General features: G+C 45.3%; 1 protein-coding gene across 1 annotated transcript in view; it reads left to right on the forward strand.

Moving 5' to 3' along the window:
• LOC308121391 (uncharacterized protein) overlaps positions 1-27,073 on the forward strand; it is a 119,834-nt gene that overhangs the window by 30,105 nt on the left and 62,656 nt on the right. Inside the window, exons 2-7 of the mRNA XM_080482601.1 lie at positions 4,491-4,712; positions 5,837-5,991; positions 8,809-8,930; positions 15,818-15,887; positions 16,426-16,519; positions 25,895-26,092. Of these exons, the coding sequence (XP_080338727.1) occupies positions 25,909-26,092 (184 nt within the window). The 5' untranslated portion in view covers positions 4,491-4,712; positions 5,837-5,991; positions 8,809-8,930; ... (1 more) ...; positions 16,426-16,519; positions 25,895-25,908. The remainder of the gene's footprint in view (positions 1-4,490; positions 4,713-5,836; positions 5,992-8,808; positions 8,931-15,817; positions 15,888-16,425; positions 16,520-25,894; positions 26,093-27,073) is intronic.

Here is a 27,073-nt window from a genome sequence, read left to right on the forward strand (position 1 = left end):
TGGTCTCAGGTTGTTGTTGCTGCCGCTGTTGCTGTTGCCATTTGTGCCGTGGTCTCAGGTTGTTGTTGCTGTTGCTGTTGCTGCTGCCCTTTGTGCCGTGGTCTCAGGTTGTTGTTGCTGCCCTTTGTGCCGTGGTCTCAGGTTGCTGTTGTTGTTGCTGCTGTTGCTGTTTTTGCTGCCCTTTGTGCCGTGGTCTCAGGTTGTTGTTGTTGTTGCTGTTGCTGCTGTTGTTGCTGCCCTTTGTGCCGTGCTCTCAGGTTGTTGCTGTTGCTGCTGTTGCTGTTGCTGCTGCCCTTTGTGCCGTGGTCTCAGGTTCTTGTTGCTGTTGCTGCTGCCCTTTGTGCCGTGGTCTCAGGTTGTTGTTGTTGTTGTTGCTGTTGCTGCTGTTGTTGCTGCCCTTTGTGCCGTGCTCTCAGGTTGTTGCTGTTGCTGCTGTTGCTGTTGCTGCTGCCCTTTGTGCCGTGGTCTCAGGTTGTTGTTGCTGTTGCTGCTGCCCTTTGTGCCGTGGTCTCAGGTTGTTGTTGTTGTTGCTATTGCTGCTGTTGCTGCTGCCCTTTGTGCCGTGCTCTCAGGTTGTTTCTGTTGCTGCTGCCCTTTGTGCTGTGGTCTCAGGTTGCTGTTGGCTGTACATCACAGTGGGATGCTTGCTGGCTAAATACCTTCTCATATTCAAAGTACTTCCTCCCCGCAGTAATAAAAGTCTTCTGCAAACCAGGCATGTGGCATGAGTTGGACTTTCCATCTCAAAATGCCTCCAGACAAGGCTTCTTCTGCACATTTCCATTTTCTTTCTTTTAAACTATCGGCTGGAGTCTGAAGTCCACTGACTCTGCAGTGATTGTACCAGCGTGGAAAATAAACTGATGGCAACAGCTTGACTCGACCCCCACCCCCACCCCCACCCTTCCTCATTATGCATAAACAAATATCAGGTATCCAGAAGGGCAAATACTGTGTACCCTATATATTTATATATGTATGATGTGAAAGTTTCATTTTTTTCCTCCAACATCTTGATTTTCTTCTTACAACTTTCAAATATACACTGCTCAAAAAAATTAAAGGAACAGTTTTTTATCAGGGTATGGCATGAATTCAATTGCACTTTTCTGATAAGGTTTTGATCAGGTACGTGGCAGAGGGGGTTGTTAATCAGTTTCAGCTGCATTGGTGTTGATGGAATTAACAACAGGTGCACTAGAGGGGCAACAACGAGATGGCCCCCAAAACAGGACTGGTTTTGCAGGTGGAGGCCATTTCAAGTTCCTCCCTCTTGATCTTTTTCAACTGTTTTTCCACAAGTGTTGGCTTTAGCTCGAGTCATTATCACGACTGGAAGCATGAGGCGATTTCTTAACCCTCCTGAAGTTGCGCAGATTGTCCAACTCCTCCAGGATGGCACATCCATGCGTGCTGTTGCAAGAAGATTTGATGTGTCTCCCAGTACAATCTCCAGAGCATGGAGGAGATTCCAGGAGACAGGCAGTTACTCTAGGAGAGCTGGACAGGGCCGTAGACGGTCCTCATCCCATCAGCAGGACCGATATCTGCTGCTTTGTGCAAGGAGGAACAGGTGGAGCACTGCCCGAGCCCTACAGAATGACCTCCAGCAGGCTACTGGTGTGAATGTCTCTGCCCAAACAGTCAGAAACAGACTTCACGAGGGTGGCCTCAGGGCACGACGTCCTGTAGTGTGCCCTGTGCTCACTGCTCAGCACCGTGGAGCTTGATTGGCATTTGCCATAGAACACCAGAATTGGCAAGTCCGCCAGTGGCGCCCTGTGCTTTTCACAGATGAGAGCAGGTTTACCCTGAGCACCTGTGATAGACGTGAAAGGGTCTGGAGAAGCCAAGGAGAGCGCTATGCTGCCTGCAACATCATTCAGCATGACCCGTTCGGTGGTGGGTCAGGGATGGTCTGGGGAGGCATTTCCATGGAGGGACGAACAGACCTCTACAGGCTAGAGAACGGCAGTCTGACTGCCATTAGGTATCGGGATGAAATCCTTGCACCCATGGTCAGACCCTACGCTGGTGCAGTAGGTCCTGGGTTCCTCCTGGTCCACGACAATGCCCGGCCTCATGTGGCAAGAGCATGCAGACAGTATCTGGAGGATGAAGGAATTGACACAATTGAATGGCCCTCACGATCACCTGATCTAAACCCGATAGAACACCTCTGGGACATAATGTTTCGGTCCATCAGATGCCGCCAGGTTGCTCTTCAGACTTTACATGAGCTCACTGATGCCCTTAGACAGATCTGGGAGGACATCCCACAAGACACCATCCGTCGTCTCATTAGGAGCATGCCACGACGTTGTCAAGCATGCATACAAGCACGTGGGGGCCACACAAGATATTGAAAAGAATTTTGAGTTGCAGAAATTGAATTTAGGTAAAATGGACGAGCCTGCCACATCATTTTTTCACTTTGATTTTTGGGGTGTCTATATACTGAGCCCTGTGTAGGCTGAAAACTTTTATTTCAATCAAAAGATGTGGCATCCTTTTGTTCCTGAGACATTAAACTGTCTATATCAGTATAGATATCCAACATTTCTTTTTCACTATTGAAATCTGATGTGTTTTCAAAGTGTTCCTTTAATTTTTTTTGAGCAGTGTAGTTCACTAGTATCAATGAGGTACTAAGGGTACTGAGGTTCAAAGGGTGGAAGTAATTATATGGGACAGCAGTAAACTCAACACAATACACACTACAGTCCTATTTTAACATTTTTTATTGTGTATTTATATATAGGGAGGGGGGGGAGTCTCACTGCTCACCAGGTAGGGAGGGGGGGGGGGGGTCTCACTGCTCACCAGGTGGGGGTGGAGTCTCACTGCTCACCAGGTAGGGAGGGGGGGGGGGGGTCTCACTGCTCACCAGGTGGGGGTGGAGTCTCACTGCTCACCAGGTAGGGAGGGGGGGGGGGGGGGGGGGAGTCTCACTGCTCACCAGGTGGGGGGTGGTGGGGGTGGGGGGGTGGAGTCTCACTGCTCACCAGGTGGGGGGTGGGGGGGGGGTGGTGGGAAGTCTCACTGCTCACCAGGTAAACGGAGCAGCTCAGCTCAGTCGGTCTGCTACGTCCTGACCGATTGAGAGGAGGTGAACGACTCTCTCGAGTTCCAAGCTGAGTCGGGGATGCTGAACCACTGAAGCGAGCTGAGTCGGGGATGCTGAACCACTGAAGCGAGCTGAGTCGGGGATGCTGAACCACTGAAGCGAGCTGAGTCGGGGATGCTGAACCACTGAAGCAAGCTGAGTCGGGGATGCTGAACCACTGAAGCGAGCTGAGTCGGGGATGCTGAACCACTGAAGCGAGCTGAGTCGGAGATGCGTGCTGAACTAGTCACTAGTCACTTCTGAGCTGACTGGAGCATGTGTGCTGAAGGCCTCATGTGAGCTTAAGGAGCCAGAGCTGCTACTGCTTTTCCCTCAGGGCGACTGAAGTGGGTAAAATAATATATTTATACAGGAGCAGTTAGAGTAGCAGCAGCACAACAATAACATTTCTGTTTTCCTCTCTGCAGCTGGACGGCTGGAGCAGGAATGACTCAGTGAACCAGTTCATGAACATGATGACTCGCGAGTCACCATTTTGTGAAGTGATTCACGAGTTTTGAATGATTCATTCAAACTCGCACATCACTATTGGGAAACTTATTGAACCAAATGTAAGGCTGTGCTCACATTCATAGCTTTAGGAACTCTTCTGGCCAAGGTATTAATGTTGTTTAGGTGGAACTCTGCAGCTCCCTCCTTACATGCTCTCTGGATAAAAGATGTCCTTCATTCAATACAATTACAACCAATTAGAAGTATAAACAATGGCTCACCTAATACATTACACAGGATATGGAACCCCTTCTCTAATTCTGTTCAAGGAGGAGACTTCCCAAACATCGTTGAGTGACTGATAGTATATTTCATTTTCTTTTCTGAATGACATGACCAGTGATTTACTGACCTATTTTACTGTTTGTTTGTTTGTTTTACAGGTTTTGGTTTTAAATCTCGATTGTAGTTCTTTCACTTTCAAGTTTTTTAGTTTTTTCCATCTTGCTTCTTTCTCCTCTTTTTTCTGTCTCTTGGTTACTGTACATGTTCATTGATCATTTACATCCCTGTTTGTTTATGACTGTGAAAAACCAGTAAACAGCTTGGAAAGAGAGAAAACAAAGAATGCTGCTTCAGTTTGGCCCCTTTAGTCTTTAATGCGTCACAAAACTGTTTAAAAATTTACGTCTGTAAAATAAATTCATACCTCATGCCCTTCAGGATACCTGGTTCTTCCAACAATTGATGAGTACAAACAAAGTGTGCATGCCTTCTTCTGTGTGATGAAAGGAACAGGATCAACACGACGTACTGATGAGAGTGTGATTAATCAGCTTTTTATGTTCAAGAAAATGGAAACAGAAAACAAAGTGAAAACCAGTTTCAACGGGTTGAATACTAAAAGAGAATGTAATATTTATCATTTCAGATAACAGAGAGCAGAAGGATCCAGAATGAAGGAGACGTTCTAGAGCCTGAATGAAGCACAGTGACCTGGTCTGTGAGGAGCTGACCTGCAGAAACATCTACAGAGCCACCAGAGCTTCACCATGATCGATCTGACCTACCTGACAGAGGTGGAGCAGGATTCCATCAGGGCCGTTTTAAACAGAGATGCTGTGCTAAAGAAGGTGGAGGAGCAGCGCATCTAGTGAGTCCATGCTGAGAGCTTCAGGCTCGTCCAGCCGAGAGCTTCAGGTTAATCCTCCGTAGAGCTTCAGGCTCGTCTAGCCGAGAGCTTCAGGTTAATCCTCCGTAGAGCTTCAGGCTCGTCCAGCCGAGAGCTTCAGGTTAATCCTCCGTAGAGCTTCAGGCTCGTCTAGCCGAGAGCTTCAGGTTAATCCTCCGTAGAGCTTCAGGCTCGTCCAGCCGAGAGCTTCAGGTTAATCCTCCGTAGAGCTTCAGGCTCGTCCAGCCGAGAGCTTCAGGTTAATCCTCCGTAGAGCATTAGGCTCGTCCAGCCGAGAGCTTCAGGTTAATCCTCCGTAGAGCTTCAGGCTCGTCCAGCAGAGAGCTTCAGGTTAATCCTCCGTAGAGCTTCAGGCTCGTCCAGCCGAGAGCTTCAGGTTAATCCTCCGTAGAGCTTCAGGCTCGTCCAGCCGAGAGCTTCAGGTTAATCCTCCGTAGAGCATTAGGCTCGTCCAGCCGAGAGCTTCAGGTTAATCCTCCGTAGAGCTTCAGGCTCGTCCAGCAGAGAGCTTCAGGTTAATCCTCCGTAGAGCTTCAGGCTCGTCCAGCAGAGAGCTTCAGGTTAATCCTCCGTAGAGCTTCAGGCTCGTCCAGCCGAGAGCTTCAGGTTAATCCTCCGTAGAGCTTCAGGCTCGTCCAGCAGAGAGCTTCAGGTTAATCCTCCGTAGAGCTTCAGGCTCGTCCAGCCGAGAGCTTCAGGTTAATCCTCCGTAGAGCTTCAGGCTCGTCCAGCCGAGAGCTTCAGGTTAATCCTCCGTAGAGCTTCAGGCTCGTCCAGCAGAGAGCTTCAGGTTAATCCTCCGTAGAGCTTCAGGCTCGTCCAGCCGAGAGCTTCAGGTTAATCCTCCGTAGAGCTTCAGGCTCGTCCAGCCGAGAGCTTCAGGTTAATCCTCCGTAGAGCTTCAGGCTCGTCCAGCCCTGTCAGAATTTGTCATCAGTATTGATATGCTCACAACTGATCAATTATCGTGTGTGTGTGTGTGTGTGTGTGTGTGTGTGTGTGTGTGTGTGTGTGTGTGTGTGTGTGTGTGTGTGTGTGTGTGTGTGTGTGTGTGTGTGTGTGTGTGTGTGTGTGTGTGCTCTCAGCAACCTCCAGAGGACTGTCAGTGATCAGCTCCAGTTGAAGTACCTTACAGGTGAATGGTTCTATGAGACCAAGCAGCTTCGCCATCGCGACCGAATCCATGGCTGTGACATCATCAGAGCATCCATGAGACATACACAGAGACCTCTGACCACCCGTGAGTCTGCACATCTGACCGTCTTGGTAACAGACAGCTGGCTTTTTTCCCGTATGTCCTCAGAGGACTTCACTCATTGAGTACAAATCAGCCGTAACTACTCAGTTGGGCTTTCTACTCCAAAGAGTAACCAGAAAGTACAGACTAAAGAATAGTAAAGCACCTGCAGCATGGAGCAGAACAGCTGAGAGCATGAATTCATCCTCAGAGCAATGGGAACTCGTCCCAGAGCTCCCACACAGAACAACACATTAAAGAATTGACTCTCCTCAGCATGTGACTTTTCTGTAGGTATTCTTTATACTGATGTCACATTTTCTTTATTTTTTGTGTGTTTTTGTGTCTGTAACAGTTCAAACTTTTTCACCATGAATACAACCCCCCCCTTGGTGTTTAATACTGAACCTTTAATCATCCAAAATAATGAACGCTTCATAATGGTCCCACTTTTATATAAGAGGATTAGAAAGAAATGTGACGTCTAAGTCCCAGTTCTGTCCAGATCCTGTCAGACATGGTTACAGCATCTCTTGTGTCTCTGATGATCTGTAGAATCCCAGCAAACATGCATGTGTGGGTCACACAGCTTTATGGTGGGGTATTGAGTACCAAGCAGGCATGGGCTGACAATGACCAGCCAACATGGAACCCTAATGTGCAAACTGAGAGTGCCCCATATAGGTTCACTTCCTGAATGTGGACTTTCTCTATGGGTCCTAGTGAGGTCAGTAATGAGAGTAATAAAACTCAAAGAAACGTTTTCATTCCATACTCGGTGGTAAACTTTGTGTATAGCCACGGCTGCCGTGTCGCAGACTGATGGAAGAGAGGCTGCCAATCTGCACCACCAACCACTCACTCTTACACTGCCTACACACGAGCAGTTTCTGGGTTCAGTGTCTTGCCCAAGGACACTTCAGCATGTAGGCAGGCAGAGATGGGAATCAAACCTGCAACCTTGCTATTGGGAGTCAACCGCTCTACCAACCAAGCCATTCCGCCCCATGATGAATGTTTGCAGACTGCAGTGAGCCCATTTGGCATTGGGCCATTATGGAAAAACCCACATGGGACCACATGGTTCAGGACATGTCCAGTACTACCTGCATAGGCAACATGTCCAGTACTGCCTGCATAGGCAACATGTCCAGTACTACCTGCATAGGCAACATGTCCAGTACTACCTGCATAGGCAACATGTCCAGTACTGCCTGCATAGGCAACATGTCCAGTACTACCTGCATAGGCAACATGTCCAGTACTACCTGCATAGGCAACATGTCCAGTACTGCCTGCATAGGCAACATGTCCAGTACTACCTGCATAGGCAACATGTCCAGTACTACCTGCATAGGCAACATGTCCAGTACTGCCTGCATAGGCAACATGTCCAGTACTGCCTGCATAGGCAACATGTCCAGTACTGCCTGCATAGGCAACATGTCCAGTACTACCTGCATAGGCAACTGCATAGGCAACATGTCCAGTACTACCTGCATAGGCAACATGTCCAGTACTGCCTGCATAGGCAACATGTCCAGTACTACCTGCATAGGCAACATGTCCAGTACTACCTGCATAGGCAACATGTCCAGTACTGCCTGCATAGGCAACATGTCCAGTACTGCCTGCATAGGCAACATGTCCAGTACTACCTGCATAGGCAACTGCATAGGCAACATGTCCAGTACTGCCTGCATAGGCAACGTGTCCAGTACTGACTGCATAGGCAACATGTCCAGTAGGCAACATGTCCAGTACTACCTGCATAGGCAACATGTCCAGTACTGCCTGCATAGGCAACATGTCCAGTAGGCAACATGTCCAGTACTGCCTGCATAGGCAACATGTCCAGTAGGCAACATGTCCAGTACTACCTGCATAGGCAACATGTCCAGTACTGCCTGCATAGGCAACATGTCCAGTACTGCCTGCATAGGCAACATGTCCAGTAGGCAACATGTCCAGTACTGCCTGCATAGGCAACATGTCCAGTAGATAACATGTCCAGTACTGCCTGCATAGGCAACATGTCCAGTACTGACTGCATAGGCAACATGTCCAGTAGGCAACATGTCCAGTACTGCCTGCATAGGCAACATGTCCAGTACTGCCTGCATAGGCAACATGTCCAGTACTACCTGCATAGGCAACATGTCCAGTACTGCCTGCATAGGCAACATGTCCAGTAGGCAACATGTCCAGTACTGCCTGCATAGGCAACATGTCCAGTAGATAACATGTCCAGTACTACCTGCATAGGCAACATGTCCAGTAGATAACATGTCCAGTACTGCCTGCATAGGCAACATGTCCAGTACTGCCTGCATAGGCAACATGTCCAGTACTGCCTGCATAGGCAACATGTCCAGTACTGACTGCATAGGCAACATGTCCAGTATTGACTGCATAGGCAACATGTCCAGTAGGCAACATGTCCAGTACTGCCTGCATAGGCAACATGTCCAGTACTGACTGCATAGGCAACATGTCCAGTATTGACTGCATAGGCAACATGTCCTAATGTTGGCTGGGATCACATATTTTGTTTAAATCAGTCAGCCTGGAAATCGTATTAATCTGATAATCTGAAAAACTGCAGGACTTTAGAAAAGTTCATATTGTGCTCAAGCCTCTATAACCACTTTTTAAAATTTCACACTTAAATCTTGAACCATATTTTGTCAAACTGAGTCCAGTTTAAAATGTATCAGGAGGGAAAAGTGATCTGAGCAGGTTTACAAAGCTCTCTGGCTCTTCTTGTGCATGTCACCATCGCATACCAATGGTGACATGGCTGCATGTTGTGTGCTACAGAGGACCTCTGTCAGACAGTGCCAGGAAAGACCGGCTTCTTCTGCAGTGAGAATCAAGAAGTCTTCCTTCCTCCAGTTCTCTGTGGACTTCTTCAAGAACCTGAGATGCAGCCCAGCCCAGTGGTGAGTATACTTCACAAAACAACCCATCACGTTCTCCATCTGCAGATGTCCACTGGTAGGAGAGTTTTAGCTGGGTGGAGCTGAATTCAGACTGCAGTGGACACAGAATCAGAGACACCTCCTTAAAGAGGAGGACCTGATGGTCAGTGGAATACTGCAGCTTCATCTGAGTCTATCAGGATCCAGGCCCTAGTTTAGACAGTGCAGCTGTGTGTTACATGCTGACAATTCTAGAAGGCATCACGATTCCTCCATATTCCAATGTCACCAGATTCTCTCACAGCCACAGTTGATTCTGAATTTACAACCAAATAATCTCTGACTGAAAGATTTTCATCTCTTCTTTGTTTGGTTTTTTAAGTCACTGTTCATCAGTCAGAACTGTAAGAATAGCTCAGATCAAACAAACAAGTGATTCTGGTTCATTTCCACTCATGATCAGGAACGTTTTGTTAAACAGAGCAGCATTTCCTTCTTGCCTGTGTACTGGCCAGATCGACTGAACCATCCCAACCTGTTCATGGTCAGACTGAACATTTGTTTCCCACTTCAGAGAAGGATTCCAGGTTCAGAAGGAAAAACTCCAAACACATGATCCAAATGTGCAGAAGCTTTTATAGAATTCAAACACAATTCCAAAGTGGCTTAAATATTCACTTGGTTTTATAATTCTTACCAGAAAACCCAAATCAGATAAAATCTCACAAATATATTCGATATTTTCAAATTCATTAGTAAAACTGGTGTTACTGCAATTTTGGACCGCCGATCAGTTTTTGGGATTAACTGCAGCTGATCTGATGGAATTTTGTTGGCACACACACACACACACACACACACACACACACACACACACACACACACACACACACACACACACACACACACACACACACACACACACACACACACACACACACACACACAGATAAAGTACAGTACAGGAAAAATAATAATAAAAACAGCTTACAATTACACTTTCTCAGAGCTTTTATTAATAATTCAGAAGTACAAGAAGTGAGAACAGATTCCAACAGCGACTGATGCTAATAATTATATTAATAATTATAATTAAAGCTGCAAGCAGCTTTGATCGGGACTCGCACTCTCGACTCTGGCCCGTCGGGGTCAGCCCAATCATAGCCTCTGGCCCAATCATAGCCTCTGGCCCATTTAGATATTGATCAAATATAAATTGTGAAGGTTATAACGAAAAAAGACTTTTATTTTGAAAAAAGTGGGGGGCTTTGGAAAGCCAACTATATTCCAATCTAGCTCGTGGCATATAGGCCATCTACTAACCACAACCCTAACTCTTATTTGTTCTGGTATCCAGCGATAAGGATCTACTATAGTGGGCGTGGGTGGTGGGGGTGTTTAGATAAAGCAGAGCAAGGCACTTCCAGCTGGCGTTGGTCCTGTAACCCTAAAGGCCCCTGCATACTCCCTTTTTGAACCCATAAAAACAAGAAGAAAATTCAGCAGTGACGTCAGCCAGCTGAACTCTTTCAGTAAAAAAAGAGAGAGTTGTTGTCCGAGCGCCATGTTGGTCTGGTTTTAACTCCAGGAGCTGACAGCTGTTCGTGATGCGTTCAGGTGCATCACGTAAGCCGGCACTCCCACACTTTAACGAGCTGCGGTGCTCGTACAGTAGCGATGTTACAAGATAAATATGATTAAAATGAGTGATAGTCATTAGCGAGCTGGTGGGGTCAAAAGTGGGCATGACCCAGCTAATGAGCTAGTGATCCATAACCCTCGCCCCCCCTTTAGATCGTCCCCCAAATATCAGCTCAAATGAACAAACTTTTTTAACATGCTAAATAGCATGCTTGGCTAGTACCTGTTACCCTGCTCCACTGATAGACTGAGAAAATCTGTCCTACCTCCTGCCATGATGCTGTTTAACTCCTCCAAGGGAGTTCTAAGTTAAAACACTGTGGACAAGGGTACCCAAGGGGACCCTAGTCCCAATTGTATATAAAGCGTTTGTTTTCTTTATTCCTTGTGCAAACCAATTCTGTTGATTTTGCTGAAACTGAATTTCCCCACGGAGATGAGATGAATAAAGTATCTCCATCCATCCATCCATCCATCCATCCATCCATCCATCCATCCATCCATCCATCCATCCATCCATCCATCCATCCATCCATCCATCCATCCATCCATCCCCAGGTGTGACTGACCTGGAATCTAGTCTTATCTCACATGCTAATCTGCTAAGCTAACTAGCCGAGCATTAGCATTAAAAAGCACATTAAACAATTAAAAAGCACATTAAAGCACATTAAAGCATTAAAAGCCAAACAACCTCTAATCTATGGAAACTATAAATATCCGGTTTTTAGGGTTGCGTTGTCATTTTTAATAAACAAGGACTTTTATTTTGAAAAGATTGGAGTCTGTTATTTTGAAAGCCAACTCACATTGTCATTATCAAACACAAGGACTTTTATGTTGAAGGAGTTTAAGACTTTGACATGTTAGCATGTTAGCATGTTGGCAAGTCCAAAAACCCCTTGTTAGCATGTTAGCTCTCCCACTAATAGCATGTTAGCTAGTCCATTAACTGAATATTAGCATGTTAGCTAGTAACCCCAGCGTAGACAATAAACTAGATGCTTCACACGGTCCGACACGGTCCGACACGGTCCGACACGGTCTGATACGGTCCGACACGGTCCGACACGGTCCGACACCGTCTGATACGGTCCGACACGGTCCGACACGGTCCGACACCGTCCGACACCATCCGACACGGTCCGACACCGTCCGACACCGTCTGATACGGTCCGACACGGTCCGACACCGTCCGACACGGTCCGACACGGTCTGATACGGTCTGATACCGTCTGATACGGTCCGACACGGTCTGATACCGTCTGATACGGTCCGACACGGACTGATACGCTAAACATAAAGATTCCAGGCTAGAAAATCCACACAAACAACCGTAGCTTGCTTGCTAGTCTACTTATCAACACAGATAATACCTCATTTTAAAGCTGAGGAAAAGCTCTATCCCTGGAAGCTCTATCCCCCTCCAGTAATTCCTCCATGAGGTTTCCACGGGATAGAGCTTTTCCTCAGCTGGAAGGATTCAGCATTCATAACTTTGAAGGCTAATAAAAAGAAATCTGCTCGACGAGTTAAAAAGTTGAGCTGACTTATTGAGCAGGCGAGTCTCCTCTGTCATTTAATGGTGTTTTGAAGCCGATACGATCTTCACCTTCAGAGGAGATAGCATTTGCAAATCTTATTTTGAAAGGCAAATTGCGTAATCAGTACGTGATTCTTTGGTCTTCATGAAGTGAAAAATTGAGTTTGGGTTTGATCTCTCTATGACATTCCTCAGAGCCGTTTCTGGGTGGCCATTTTAGTGTTTCTAGGTGGCGCTAGTGAGCACATTTTGGAACTCTGAGGTTTAATTTTTACATTTCCTTAGATTTTTTGCCAGTCTTGATGAGCATGCAACAGTTGGTGAGTTTTTTAACGTGTTTCCTGGGTCAAGTTTGGGCTCAAAGAGGCGTCAGGAGTCAAAAAAGGAACCCATGAAATACTAAAGGGTCCTGGCCTTTCAGGCTCGGTAACTAATACAATGGTTGGTGGAGCGCAACATGCTGCAATGGTGGAGAAGTTTAGCAGGTTGGAACAGCTTGAGGAGATTTTGTAATTAGCCCTGTAGGTCTCAATAATCTTCTTACAAAGTCAAGTCTCACATGTTCCTGTTTTTCACTGTTTCTGGGAAACCAACTAAATAACAGCAAGCAGATAAAGTGGGTGAAACGTTGTAATAAAGAGTGATAAAACTTCTGATCTGGATGGAAGGGACAAACATACCGCTGTCACAGTATATAAACACATGAAGCATGCGGTAATGTCCCATCGGAGCAGCCATTAATACCATGTCAGTAGCGGTTATTGTTTTGGATGTACACATGCACTGGAGTTAGAAAACGACATGTCAGGCAGATTCAGAGCCGTTTGTTTTCTCTTCATCAGACTGGAATACATCTGTCATTCACCACTTCATGGAAAGACCAGTGAACTAACTTTACATGTCCATCCCTCTTCTATACCACTTAAGGCCCTACATACTTCCATAACAACAAGAACAGAAGTTTGGTTGTGACCTCAGCCAGCTGCTAAACAAAATGCTTGTTCAGCAGGAGAAGAAGCTGTCGGAATACATTTCTCTGAACTGTTTCAGTAATAAATGATTAAGTTTGTGTCTGGGCCGCAATGTTGGTCTGATTTTAACTGCAACTGCAAGCCCCTAGTGATGCGTTCAGGGGCATAATGAACATTGCTACATGCAAGAGGTGAAACAATACATCGATCCACATCGATTCACATCGTCATCTCTAAATACGCCTTTATTTTGAAATTCACGTAGCATGTCTGTACGTCGGTTATTGTGACACCCCGACTGTTTACACTGTTTGTTTAATGCCTGGTACCTGAAAGACCCGAGGAATAAAATAGTCAAATCATATTTCAGTTGTTTTTTGTGAGTTGATATGATTGTGTGAGACGGGCTCATGATATCACATCAAATCCATCACAGTGAATTAAATCAAATCGAAATCGTATCGTGACGACAAACATCATATCGTCATCCAAACATAACGACAGTGAAATAGTTCCTTTCTTTATTTAAAGGCGTCCCATGGAGCCCTGTGCCGTCCTCTCCTCCTCCTGTCTCCTCCTCCTCCTCCTGTCCTCTCCTCCTCCTGTCTCCTCCTCCTCCTGTCTCCTCCTCCTCCTCCTGTCCTCTCCTCCTCCCGTCCTCTCGTCCTCCTGTCCACTCGTCCTCCTGTCTCCTCCTCCTCCTCCCGTCTCCTCCTCCTGTCCACTCGTCCTCCTGTCTCCTCCTCCTCCTCCCGTCTCCTCCTCCTGTCCACTCGTCCTCCTGTCTCCTCCTCCTCCTCCCGTCTCCTCCTCCTCCTGTCCTCTCCTCCTCCTGTCTCCTCCTCCTCCTTCCGTCTCCTCCTCCTCCTTCCGTCTCCTCCTCCTCCTGTCCTCTCCTCCTCCTGTCTCCTCCTCCTCCTTCCGTCTCCTCCTCCTCCTGTCTCCTCCTCCTGTCTCCTTCTCCTCCTGTCCTCTCCTCCTCCCGTCTCCTCCTCCTCCTGTCCTCTCCTCCTCCTCCTGTCCTCTCCTCCTCCTGTCCTCTCCTCCTCCTGTCTCCTCCTCCTGTCCTCTCCTCCTCCTGTCCTCTCCTCCTCCCGTCTCCTCCTCCTCCTTTCCTCTCCTCCTGTCCTCTCCTCCTCCCGTCTCCTCCTCGTCCTGTCCTCTCCTCCTCCTCCTGTCCTCTCCTCCTCCTGTCCTCTCCTCCTCCTGTCTCCTCCTCCTGTCCTCTCCTCCTCCTGTCCTCTCCTCCTCCCGTCTCCTTCCTGCTACTGAACATACAGAATGTCTTCAGAGACGCAGGTCTAATATGCAGCATAAATGTGAACCATTTAAAAACCATCCATCCATCCATCCATCCATCCATCCATCCATCCATCCATCCATCCATCCATCCATCCATCGTCCACCGCCTATCAGGGGCCGGGTGGTGGAGGCAGCTAAGCAGGGATGTCCAGACACTCATTGGTCCCGATGGAGCATCTCAACATATAAATATTCAGAACACTGCTGGGGTATTGCTGCTGATCAAAACTTCACCCAAACCTTTATAGTACTGTGAAATGAACTAATTATTGGAAATGTATCTTTAAATACAAATCAACTTGACATCAGTCCTCACCTGTTCGTCTTTCTGGATCTATTAGAATCAATAATATGTTTTTTAAAGCTTTCCTCACCCTGAAGCTCCGCCTCCTCTCCCGTCTCTTCCTGGATGGATTACAGTTCATCTCATCCAAAAATACTTTGTTTCTAAAGTATTAGGAGCTAATCTACATTTCACTCATCTATTTAAGAGCTGAGCTGAGCTTCCTCAGTCTCTCCACCTTCTTCACTGCTCGAAGTTCTATCATTCTCCTGATGAGACATTCTACACATAATGTCCAATATGAAGTCCTTCATGTTGATAAATGTTGCAGTGATGAGGTTGTTCTCCTTGTGTAGTAGAACATTACTCACACTGACATTACTCTTAAAAAAACCAACAACAACCACTCTTGTTGCAGTTTCAGTCTTTTCTTCTGTTGTGTTGTACTGAAATAAGATGAGAAACTATTTAGTCCAGTGATGATGATCCTCAGGGACACTGACAAAGTGACTCGTTAAATAAATAACCAATGACCGTCCCGGGATTAAGACGACTTCCTTCAACACCTTTTGTTCCTAAATATGAATGTAAACGAACAACATGACCTAATAAATGAGCCATTTTCTTTGCAGTGTTCTCTACAGACCGTTTTACCTCCTTCAAAAGAAGTCCTGTGATTAAAAATCCCTCTGTCCACTGCTGCTGTCTCCCCCCGAAACACTGAGGGAGGGGGCGGGGCTCTGACAGGACGCTGTGCTGCACCATCAAAATAAAAGAGCGGCAGTTAAAAATTTCAATTTGAAATATTTTTCTCCTCCACGGTATGATTATTGGGGGGGGACACATGCACAAGTCTCCAATATTGGGACATAAAACTCAGATTTGACACCTCAATGGATGTGGTGTTGGAGGGAATGATAAAACATATCAGACAGACACAACAGAGGACACGAGAGACGATCTGTCAAATTTCAGGACAAACTAAGAAGAGGTGCAACAGAAGATAGTGGACTAAAGTCAACAGGTAGAAGTCGTGGGAGGCCACCTGAAGACATTCCTGGAAATAAACCCTCATCCCATCAGTTTGATCAGCGTTTGATATGTTCATGATACTTCATCTTTCATTTTCTATAAAAATGTAAATATTCATTGAGTTTTCTCATTAAAGGTCTGAAAATCAAACAGCCTGTGAACCTGGACTCGACCCTACAAAACCTCTCCTACGGTCTCCCACAAAGGTAAGACCTCCACCCAGCACCAGCACCTCCCACCCCTACTGAACCCCACCCACACTGCAACACTGTGTGTGTGTGTGTGTGTGTGTGTCCTACTGAACACCACCCATACTGCAACACTGTGTGTGTGTGTGTGTGTGTGTGTGTGTGTGTGTGTGTGTGTGTGTGTGTGTGTGTGTGTGTGTGTGTGTGTGTGTGTCCTACTGAACACCACCCAAACTGCAACACTGTGTGTGTGTGTGTGTGTGTGTGTGTGTGTGTGTGTGTGTGTGTGTGTGCGTGTGTGTGTGTGTGTGTCCTACTGAACACCACCCAAACTGCAACACTGTGTGTGTGTGTGTGTGGGTGTGTGTGTGTGTGTGCGTGCGTGTGTGTGTGTGTCCTACTGAACACCACCCAAACTGCAACACTGTGCGTGCGTGCGTGCGTGCGTGCGTGCGTGCGTGCGTGCGTGCGTGCGTGCGTGCGTGCGTGCGTGCGTGCGTGTGTGTGTGTGTGTGTGTGTGTGTGTGTGTGTATTCGTTCTTATTTGTGGGTGCAGAGGAAAAACCCCTTCAACACTGAGGTTGCTGCAGGCAGACAGGAGGACCATTTCCAGGACGGAGAGTTTGGTCCAACACAGACCGGAGACGACAGTAAGTTATTACAATTCAGATCAGAGTGTATTATCATTGATTTCAAAGGTCTACAAGCTTTAGGACTGGAACAACAATAGTTGTTGCAGCTTTTCACCAAATCAATTCATCTGCTCCTCAAAACATGTTTAAACTCTAACATGAAGAGAAAAAGCTGCTACAGTCCTAGTTTATGGATATACTGTAGTTTAGCTTTGGCATAGTTCCCACAATTCATGAAATATATTAACTTTGATTTTCTAGCAACATGTAAACACACACACACACACACACACACACACACACACAAACTATACTATATGGCTGCAGACTGGATTGAGTCAGAGGATTCATGAACTAACTCTATATATACTATGATGTCCTGTTAACTGGGTGGATGTGTGGACACCGTGATAATAATAATAATAATAATAATAATAATAATAAGAAGAAGAAGAATAAGAATAAGAATAAGAATAATAACAGAGCTATTACAGTGTAAGTCAGGGGTGGGCTCAGGAGCCTTTTACTTTTAAAATGTGACAGATGACCGGGTCAGCTCCAGATGCATCAAACAAACATAAAAAGGCATGACATTGTAAATACTTACATTTGGTGTGAACAGTGTTATTGATCACCTTTGTTTGCCAGTGCATCAAAGTCTGGTTAGTTTTGTTGTGGCAGTTGTCAGAACAGATCTGAGGTGTTCATCTGGGATCTTTGGTTGCTTTCTTTCTTTTCATTTCATTTTTTATTTTATATTTTGAATATACTCATATTCAACAGTACACACCAATCAATCAAAGTTATTAGTTATTTTACCAATTAAACTGAACAGCAAAAATATAATGAGGTTGCATGTCAGAAAAGGATAAAAGGAGTGGGAAGCAGTATAACCTATTCAAATCCACTCCTCCATAAATAATTCCATATATATATATAGTTGTGCTCATAAGTTTCCATACCCCGGGAGAATCTATGATTTCTTGGCCGTTCTTCAGAGAATGTGAACGATAACACAAAACCTTTCCTCCACTCATGGTTGATGGTCGGGTGAAGCTGTTTATTGGCAAACAACTGTGTTTATTCTTTTTAAATCAAAATGACAAAAGAAAGTAACCAAATGCCCCTGATCAAAAGTTTACATACCCCAGTTGTTAATACCATGTATTGCCCCCTTTAACATCAATGACAGCTTGAAGTCTTTAGTGGTGGTTGTGGATAAGGTTCTTTATTTCTCAGATGGTGAAGCTGCCCATTGTTCTGGTAAAAAGCCTCCAGTTCCTCTAAGTTCTTGGGCTGTCTTGCATGAACTGCAGGTCTGAGATCTCCCCAGAGTGGCTGAATGATACTGAGGTCAGGAGACAGAGGGCCACTCCAGAACCTTCCCTTGGTTCTGCTGTAGCCAATGACAGGTCGACTTGGCCTCGTGTTTTGGATCATTGTCATGATGGAACCTCCAGAAACGTCCCATGTGCAGCTTCTGTGCTGATGAGTGCAAGTCTTCCTCCAGTATTTTCTGAGAACATGCTGCAATGATCTGCCATCCATTTTGTCCAGGTTTCCTGTGCCTGTGTAGAAAGATGGAAGATGAATGTTCTGTCAGAAGCCCAGAAACTCACCGACCTTTTATACACACACACTAACTACAAACAAACAGGTCACAGGTCAGGATGGGAACCTGGATTAGCCATTCAAACCTGTTAGTGTGTTACCAGGTCAAAGTCACTGGGGCATGTAAACTTCTGATCAGGGGCATTTGGGTACTTTCTTTTGTCATTTTGATTTAAAAAGAGTAAACACCGTTGTTTGCCAATAAATAGCTTCACCCGACCATCAACCATGAGTGGAAGAAAGGTTTTTGTGTTATCGTTCATATTCTCTGAAGAACGGCCAAGAAATCATAGATTCTCCCAGGGTATGGAAACTTATGTGCACAACTGTATATATACAGTATATGTATATGTATATGTATATGTATATATATATATATATATATATATACTGCTCAACAAAATAAAGGGAACACCTAAACAACACAAGGTAACTCCCAAGTATATCACACTGGTGTGAAATCACCCTGTCCAGTTAGGAAGCAACACTAACTGGATCTTCTGAGGAAGTGAAACAGACAACATGAGGAAGTGAAACAGACAACATGAGGAAGTGAAACAGACAACATGAGGAAGTGAAACAGACAACATGAGGAAGTGAAACAGACAACATGAGGAAGTGAAACAGACAACATGAGGAAGTGAAACAGACAACATGAGGAAGTGAAACAGACAACATGTAGAAATGAGAGGCAATTATCAAGACAACTCCTATAAAGGAGGTTCTGCAGGAGGTGACCACACACCATTCCGCTGTTCTCGTCGTTTCTGGCCGATGTTTTGGTCTCTTTTGAACTTCGTTAGTGTTCTCAGTCCTCGAGCAGGAGGAGGCGAGTCTACACCAACACAAGTTGCTCAGGTGCAGCTCATCCAAGATGGGACATCAGTGCGAGCTGTGGCAAGAAGGTTTGCTGAGTCTCCCAGCACAGTGTCCATGGAGGAGACACCAGGAGACGTGGAGGGGGGTGTAGGAGGGCAACAAGTCAGCAGCAGGACCTCTACCTCCTCCTTTGTACAAGAAGGAACAGGAGGAGCTGCAAGAGCCCTGCAAGATGACCTCCAGCAGGCCACGGATGTGTACTTCAAGAGGGTGGTATGAGAGCCCCACGTCCACCAGGGGGGGCTGTTCTTACAGCCCAACACCCTGCAGGGCAATTGGCCTTATCCAGGGAACACCAATATTGGCAGATTGGCCATTGGCGCCCTGTGCTCTTCACAGATGAGAGCAGCTTCACACTGAGCACCCCTGACAGACCTGACAGAGTCTGGAGAACGTGGAGAACGTTCTGCTGCAGCAACATCCCTCAGCATGAGCGGTTTGGTGGAGGGTCAGTAAAGGTGTGGGGAGGCAGTTATTTGGATGGTTCACAGCCCTCCATGTTCCAGCCAGAGGTACCCTGACTGCTATTAGGTACCAGGATGAGATCCTCAGACCCATTGTGAGACCAGATGCTGGTGCAGTGGTTCCTGGGTTCCTTCTGATGCAGGACAATGCCAGGCCTCATGTGGCTGAAGCCTGTCAACAGTTCTTCCATGATGAAGGTCTTGATGCTCTGGACTGGCCTGCCGGTTCCCCAGACCTCAATCCAACTGAGCTCATCTGGGACATCATGTCTGGTTCCATCCACCAACCACACCTTGACCACAGACGGTCCAGGAGGTGACTGATGCTTTGATCCAAGTCTGGGAGGTCATTCCTCAGGAGGACATCCCTCAGGAGAACGTCCCTCAGGAGAACACTCCTCAGGAGAACGTCCCTCAGGAGAACGTCCCTCAGGAGAACATCCCTCAGGAGAACATCCCTCAGGAGAACGTCCCTCAGGAGAACACTCCTCAGGAGGACATCCCTCAGGAGAACATCCCTCAGGAGGACATCCCTCAGGAGAACGTCCCTCAGGAGAACACTCCTCAGGAGAACATCCCTCAGGAGAACGTCCCTCAGGAGAACACTCCTCAGGAGGACATCCCTCAGGAGAACATCCCTCAGGAGGACATCCCTCAGGAGAACGTCCCTCAGGAGAACACTCCTCAGGAGAACGTCCCTCAGGAGAACACTCCTCAGGAGGACATCCCTCAGGAGAACATCCCTCACGAGGACATCCCTCAGGAGAACGTCCCTCAGGAGAACACTCCTCAGGAGAACATCCCTCAGGAGAACGTCCCTCAGGAGAACACTCCTCAGGAGAACGTCCCTCAGGAGAACGTCCCTCCAGAGAACATCCCTCAGGAGAACATCCCTCAGGAGAACGTCCCTCAGGAGAACGTCCCTCAGGAGAACATCCCTCAGGAGAACGTCCCTCAGGAGAACGTCCCTCCAGAGAACATCCCTCAGGAGAACATCCCTCAGGAGAACGTCCCTCAGGAGAACGTCCCTCAGGAGAACGTCCCTCAGGAGAACATCCCTCAGGAGAACATCCCTCAGGAGAACACTCCTCAGGAGAACGTCCCTCAGGAGAACGTCCCTCAGGAGAACATCCCTCAGGAGAACACTCCTCAGGAGAACATCCCTCAGGAGAACGTCCCTCAGGAGAACGTCCCTCAGGAGAACATCCCTCAGGAGGACATTCCTCAGGAGAACACTCCTCAGGAGAACACTCCTCAGGAGAACACTCCTCAGGAGAACGTCCCTCAGGAGAACGTCCCTCAGGAGAACATCCCTCAGGAGGACATTCCTCAGGAGAACACTCCTCAGGAGAACACTCCTCAGGAGAACGTCCCTCAGGAGAACACTCCTCAGGAGAACACTCCTCAGGAGGACACTCCTCAGGAGAACGTCCCTCAGGAGAACACTCCTCAGGAGAACATTCCTCAGGAGAACACTCCTCAGGAGAACACCCCTCAGGAGAACACCCCTCAGGAGAACACCCCTCAGGAGAACACCTGCCCCCTCATAAGAAGCATGCCCAGGCGTTGTAGGTCCTCATTTTGACTTGTCATCAGGAATTTTCGCTGGCGTTGGATCAGCCTGCAATTTGATTCCCCACTTTTAATTAGAGTAGGATTCCAAATCCAGAGCTCCAGGGGATAATAATTTCGATTTACATTGATCATTTTTATGTTATTTTGTTCTTAACGCACTCTACTATATATTGAATAAAGACTTTCAACTGCAATATTTCATTGATTGAGATCTAGGATGTGTTATTTTAGTGTTCCCTTTATTTTTTTGAGCAGTATATATATAAATTTATAAATATATATATTTATTTTTTTATTTTTTTATTTTTTTTAATGCAAGCATGTAGGCACTATTACATTAAGCCTATCTGTTGAAAAGGTATATATATATATATAATAAAGTGTAATCATGATTATTGAAGCATATATTCAAAATATGACAGATAAATATAGATATATTTATTCTATCACAAATGCACTCCATGATCGGCTCCTGCAGAGTGATGTGGCGTCCACTTTATTCAGCCCAGACCGAACATGAGCAATGAAACTGCTGGAGGAGAGGCTATGCTGTGTTACTTTAGCTTAGCCACCGTCCCTTTTCTTTTTTTACATTCTGGACAACCCCTGCGAGTGCTTCCGCCCGGCCTGGTGGAGCCTCCGTCCAGTATCCAGAAGCTGTTGTCAGCTAATGTGCCCCCTGGTGGAACACCGGGCATTACAGGACAAGGTCAAATGAATGCAGTCATTGTTATGATGATTCTGTACCAATCCCCGGCGGGCTGAATTGAACAGACCAACTGGCCGCCCAAAAAACTCATCCATCCATCTACTACACTGCTTTATCCAACTCCTGGTCGCATTAGATCTGATGGCAGCGTTTTGTAGATGATCAGGAAAGAAACATTAAAGACTGAGGACAAAATGTGAGCTTGGGCACGGAGTGCAGTGATTTGAAGTGTGGACAGTGCATGATCCATCAGAATCAAAAGAGGAGGGAAACAATGGGAACAATCAAAGCAACATGAAGCTGAAAGCAGCAGGTGGAAGCGAGGAGGGCATGGTGGGATGGCTCCTGAAACAATCCAACTCAAACATGAAGGCCAACCACAGCAGAGTGTTACGGTTTTCAGAACTGGACTGGGGGAGGAAGAGCAGACAGACAGGGAAAACAGACAACAAAACACACGTGGAAAGCACCAAAACCCCAGATCATGACACAGAGAACACAAAACATGAGCAGCAATAGTTCAGGAGAACATGGTGGTACACCAAGGCAAATACAGGAACCAAAACAAAACAACAGACCATGAAGCAACACAATGAAAGTGTCAGCAAGAGCTAAAGAGGTGTATGAAAACCGTGAGACAGGACAGAAGTGTTCGAACCAGAACACAACACAATATAAACACATTGATCCTCTGGGCTATTTCCCAGAGTGCTCAAACTTTTCAGTGGGTGCAGTGCAAAGTGTGAGCAGCCATTGGGAAGAAGCTCATCAGAACAAAAAGAACAACCAAAGTTTCTCTTTAAAATAAACTTTTTTGAAATGAATGAAACCTGGGAAATATTAACTGGGAATTAAACCCCAAACTGCTGCATGGCAGACATGAATTCTATCACTGGACTACAGTGACTACATACACAACATGGATTGGTGCAAGGCTTTAGTCACAGTGACAGTGTGACTAAAGCCTTGCACCAATCCACACAACTGTGTGACACTGTGACTAAAGCCTTGCACCAATCCACACAACTGTGTGACACTGTGAGCTTTTCTATAAAACTTTTGGCCCAAAACAAAATGTTCCTCCATTGAAGGGAAACAGAGTGAGGAGAGAGAGTGAGGTACAACCACAATATTATTTGTGCACCCACTGGCCAAAAATATCAATTGGTGCCTCAGTAAAAGACCATGAACCTGTACACGCAGGGTGCGAACACATAACAGATCCGTCAGAGAATAGAAATTACATGCGCATAAAAAAATAGATGGAACATATTTGTTTATTTGAAAAATTAACCTGTGGATTATTTAACCAAAAAATGATGTAAACTTTGGAATACACAGTGATTTAAACATGGCGAGACCACAAACAGAATGTGGAACTGTCAAACACACAGAGAGATGTCAGATGATATCCATCAGCCTTCTCCACTGGGCTGCTGCAGCTGATATCATATTAATGCTGATGAAGTCTGAGGTGTTTTTCTTGCCTGTGAAATGAGGCAGTAAGCTGGGGCCGCATGTTTTCTCATGGGTTGTTGAAGCGTAAAGAAATCCATATTCCCCCTAAGACTGCCTCAGGATTACATAGAAACACATTCCATCGCCCTAATCTGGAGTGCATGACTTGGGCTCCTGGGAAAATACCTCCCAGATTATGAAAACACGTTTTAGTGGGAGAAACTTTACAATGAGAAGGAAACTAAGAGCACAAATGATGGTGGTTCAGGGAACGCTAAACTGGTTATGACACACTGATCCCTGATAAAAACCTATCTCACTTTACATACTCCACAGAACTTCATGCGCACACAAAGTTTATTAATCTAAAAACTACATGCAACAACTAGTATTTCACATTGTGACAAAAAATATCTGAGGAAATGTTCTCTGTTTATAATTATTGGACTTCTTTAGTATTTATGGAGGACAGATTGTTCCCAAATTAAATAAATACACCATTAAAAATTAATTACATGTTAATTTATAATACTAATAATGATAATGATAATGATAATAATAATAATAAATTACATTACATCTCTGTGGGGTTATAACTCCAAACCATAGTTAGGAGACCCGGTTAATTACTGAGCTTGACCTACTTAGCCGTGGCTGCTGAGCTGGGAAGCTGCTGTTAGTCAGGGTCATTCTGCAGGAGGAACTCCACATGGAGGGAAACAAGGAAGACATTGGTACTTGGTGAGCACCGCTCTTTTATTCTTCTTCTCTGACTTTCTACTCATCTCAGGTCTCGTGAACACACCTGCCACGTCCAATCAGGGAACAGCGAATTACCGTTTTTCCAAAGCCAAAACAAGTGACAACTCCATTTCCCACAATGCATCTGAGACTTAAAGTGACAGGTGAAGCATGGAACACATGTGTCACTAATTTATTACAATTGGAATTAAATATATAAATGTGTCATTAATTAATTAAAATACCAATTAATTTGATGTAAAAGACATATATACACACACATATATATATATATATATATATATATATATATATATATATATATATATATATATATATATATATATATATATATATATACACACACATATTCATTTCACTATTTGATTATTTCGTTTTCCTAAATGTGCCAACATTTTTGAAATAAATACACCATTAAATAATGGTGTATTTAATCAGTGGGCGTGGCTACAAAGTCAGTGGGCGGGGCTAACACAAACCCAGAAGAGTTTGGCTCCGTTACTGGAGGATCTGCAGGAACTTTAAAAATCTTTTCCTGAGATGAGCGACCACAACAACAGCCTGAGACCAAGATTCAAACGTCACCAAGTGAACCACCAGAATAGATTCTACAGTTTCAAGACACGGGAGGATCTGCAGGAACTTTCCAGGGAGTGATTTCAGAGAGTAAAATACCTCTCACAACAGAGGCCTTTAACTAGCCATATATATATATATATATATATATATATATACTGTATATACACACACCTAGTCTTCACCTTGGATTTTTTCAGTTGCAAATAAAGTTCTGTTCCATAAAGTATCCAAACCAAGATATAGTGTAGCAATAGGAACCATTGCTACAGGGACATATTAGTGTGTGACACCTGGGATATCTGCCCATGCTGAATGTAACCTTACGTCCAGAAATGAAGGAATAAAACTTGTGCACCTGTCAGGTGGAAACAAGACAAATGTGACCCTTCACTGTGAGTCAGGAGCAGACTTTACCATCCGCCCCACCCAGTGTACCAGAACATCCCTGGTTCTGCAGAAAGTCTTCATCTGAGACTGACCTGCTGACTCCATATGAGGGGAAAGGATCCCCCCACTAACTTCCATTGGGTGAGTTAGACAAAATTATTTCATGAAGCAGTGGAACACCAGATCGTAAGATAATAATTAATTTAATAGTTAAATGATTAAATGTTAGTTTAATAATTAATTGACCAATTACTTAATTAGGCGATTCAGCTGTTAATTAATTAATTAATTAATTAGTTAATGGTGTAGTCATTTCTATAAGTTTGGCACATTCAGTTTTCCATAATTATTCACATGACAGAAGCTGCTACGTTGTGGTTTCTCTGTAATGAAACTGTTTGGAAGCTTCCTGGATGGAAAGCGAAGGAGGAAGGGAAGGTTTCACCAGGACCAGGAAACTGAGCAGAACTCCTCGTGCACCGACCACAAGAGGACAGCAGAACTGATAGAAAGGCCAGACATAGAAGAGTGTTTGTTGATAGTTATCAAATGAAGTTCAGTCTTCCCATGAGACATTGTGGAGATGACGTCATGCTGTGAGGTTGCTCCCTGACTCTGGTACTGGAAGCATTGTATTAGTAGAGAAATGAAATGTGATTTATTGAGCCATTTAAAAGAAAAGGAGCATCAGACTCTTTTAGTTCGGTGCACATATCGTGCACATAGAAGAAGAATCATACTTTTATTAATCCCCTTGGGGAAATTTATCTTGAATTATTTTTTATTTCAATATTTATCATGAATTTATCGTAAATGAATCATGAATGGCATGATTCCATCTCAGTGGATCCAAACCAGGAAAAAGACATCCTTATAATTAATGTAATCTTTTTTTAGGAGACATTATGTCCACCCAGTCCAAGAGACTCTGTGCTCCTCCACCTGTCCCTCATGTCTCCCTTATGTCAGATTGTCCCTCTGAGATGGTGAGGTGGGTCCCCACTAAGCGTCCCAGTGCTGCTGACTGGCAGGATGTGATGGATCTGGGGGGACACACTCTGCTGGACACATACTCTGCTTTGACACACCCGTCTTCACACAGTCCAGGACGCAGCAGTGAGTCAGAGCTGCAGCAGCAAAATGGAAAGATGCATCTGTCTTTTGATGGTAAGAACTTTTTAAAAGCAGCTGACGTCTTTTAGACGTTACCTGCCGAGTGACATCTTGTTTTTCTTGTTTTCTTTTAAATGCGTCCTACTTGTACTTGAATCATAAGGCGTCTTCAGGAAGAGGAGAAAAGTTAGTTTTTCATGTGTTTTCCATATGACGACTAAACCAGAGCCAATACAATCAATCAGGTCAAAGGACATCTTCTTATTCTTCTTTTGGATGTTCCCATTAGGCGATTCCTTTTCCTCCATCTCACTCTGTCTCCTGCCTCCTCTACCAACCCTCTCCATGTTTCCTTCACAACATCCATGAGTCTTCTCTGAGGTCTTCCCCTTCTCCTCCTGCATGGCAGCTCAATCTCCAACATCCTTTGTCCGATATCTCCACCATTTCTTCTCATCACATGTCCAAACCATCTCAACCTGTCCTCTCCAGCTTTACCTCTAAACTGATCTACCTTAGTGTCCCTCTGATCTGCTGGTCCCTTACCCTGTCCATCTTCATTGGTCAACATGGTTTTAGGCAGAAATTGGTGTTTTGGGTGTCCATTAGAGTTAATATATTCTCTTTTATCATTTCTCATTTCATTATGGAAGGGGAAACTTTGATAGATCATAGGTCCATATAATTCCTCCCAGCTGTGTGGATTCTGCAGATAGAATTCCTCAGCATATTGGAAAGAAGAATCCTCCTCTCTGCTTCAGCATTCGAATGCACCCGGATGAGTCAGAGAATTCCGAACTAATCAGAGGCCACCTTTCAAAAGGTGTAGACCACATGGTATCAATTAACCAATTACGTTGCTCATTACTGGGCGTAATACCAAACTGGATGTCAGTAGTGCGTTGTGTACACGAGCCGATACACACAGCGACAAATAGTGATGCCATTATACACTGATTGAGCAGCCCAACACTATTTTTTCGGCCTTTTTTTTTGTTTTTTGAAAATTGACCGTCCAAATGACGGCTGGACGGC

This window comes from Lipophrys pholis (genome assembly GCF_963383615.2).
Source record: "Lipophrys pholis genome assembly, chromosome: 16".
Lineage (NCBI taxonomy): Eukaryota > Metazoa > Chordata > Actinopteri > Blenniiformes > Blenniidae > Lipophrys > Lipophrys pholis.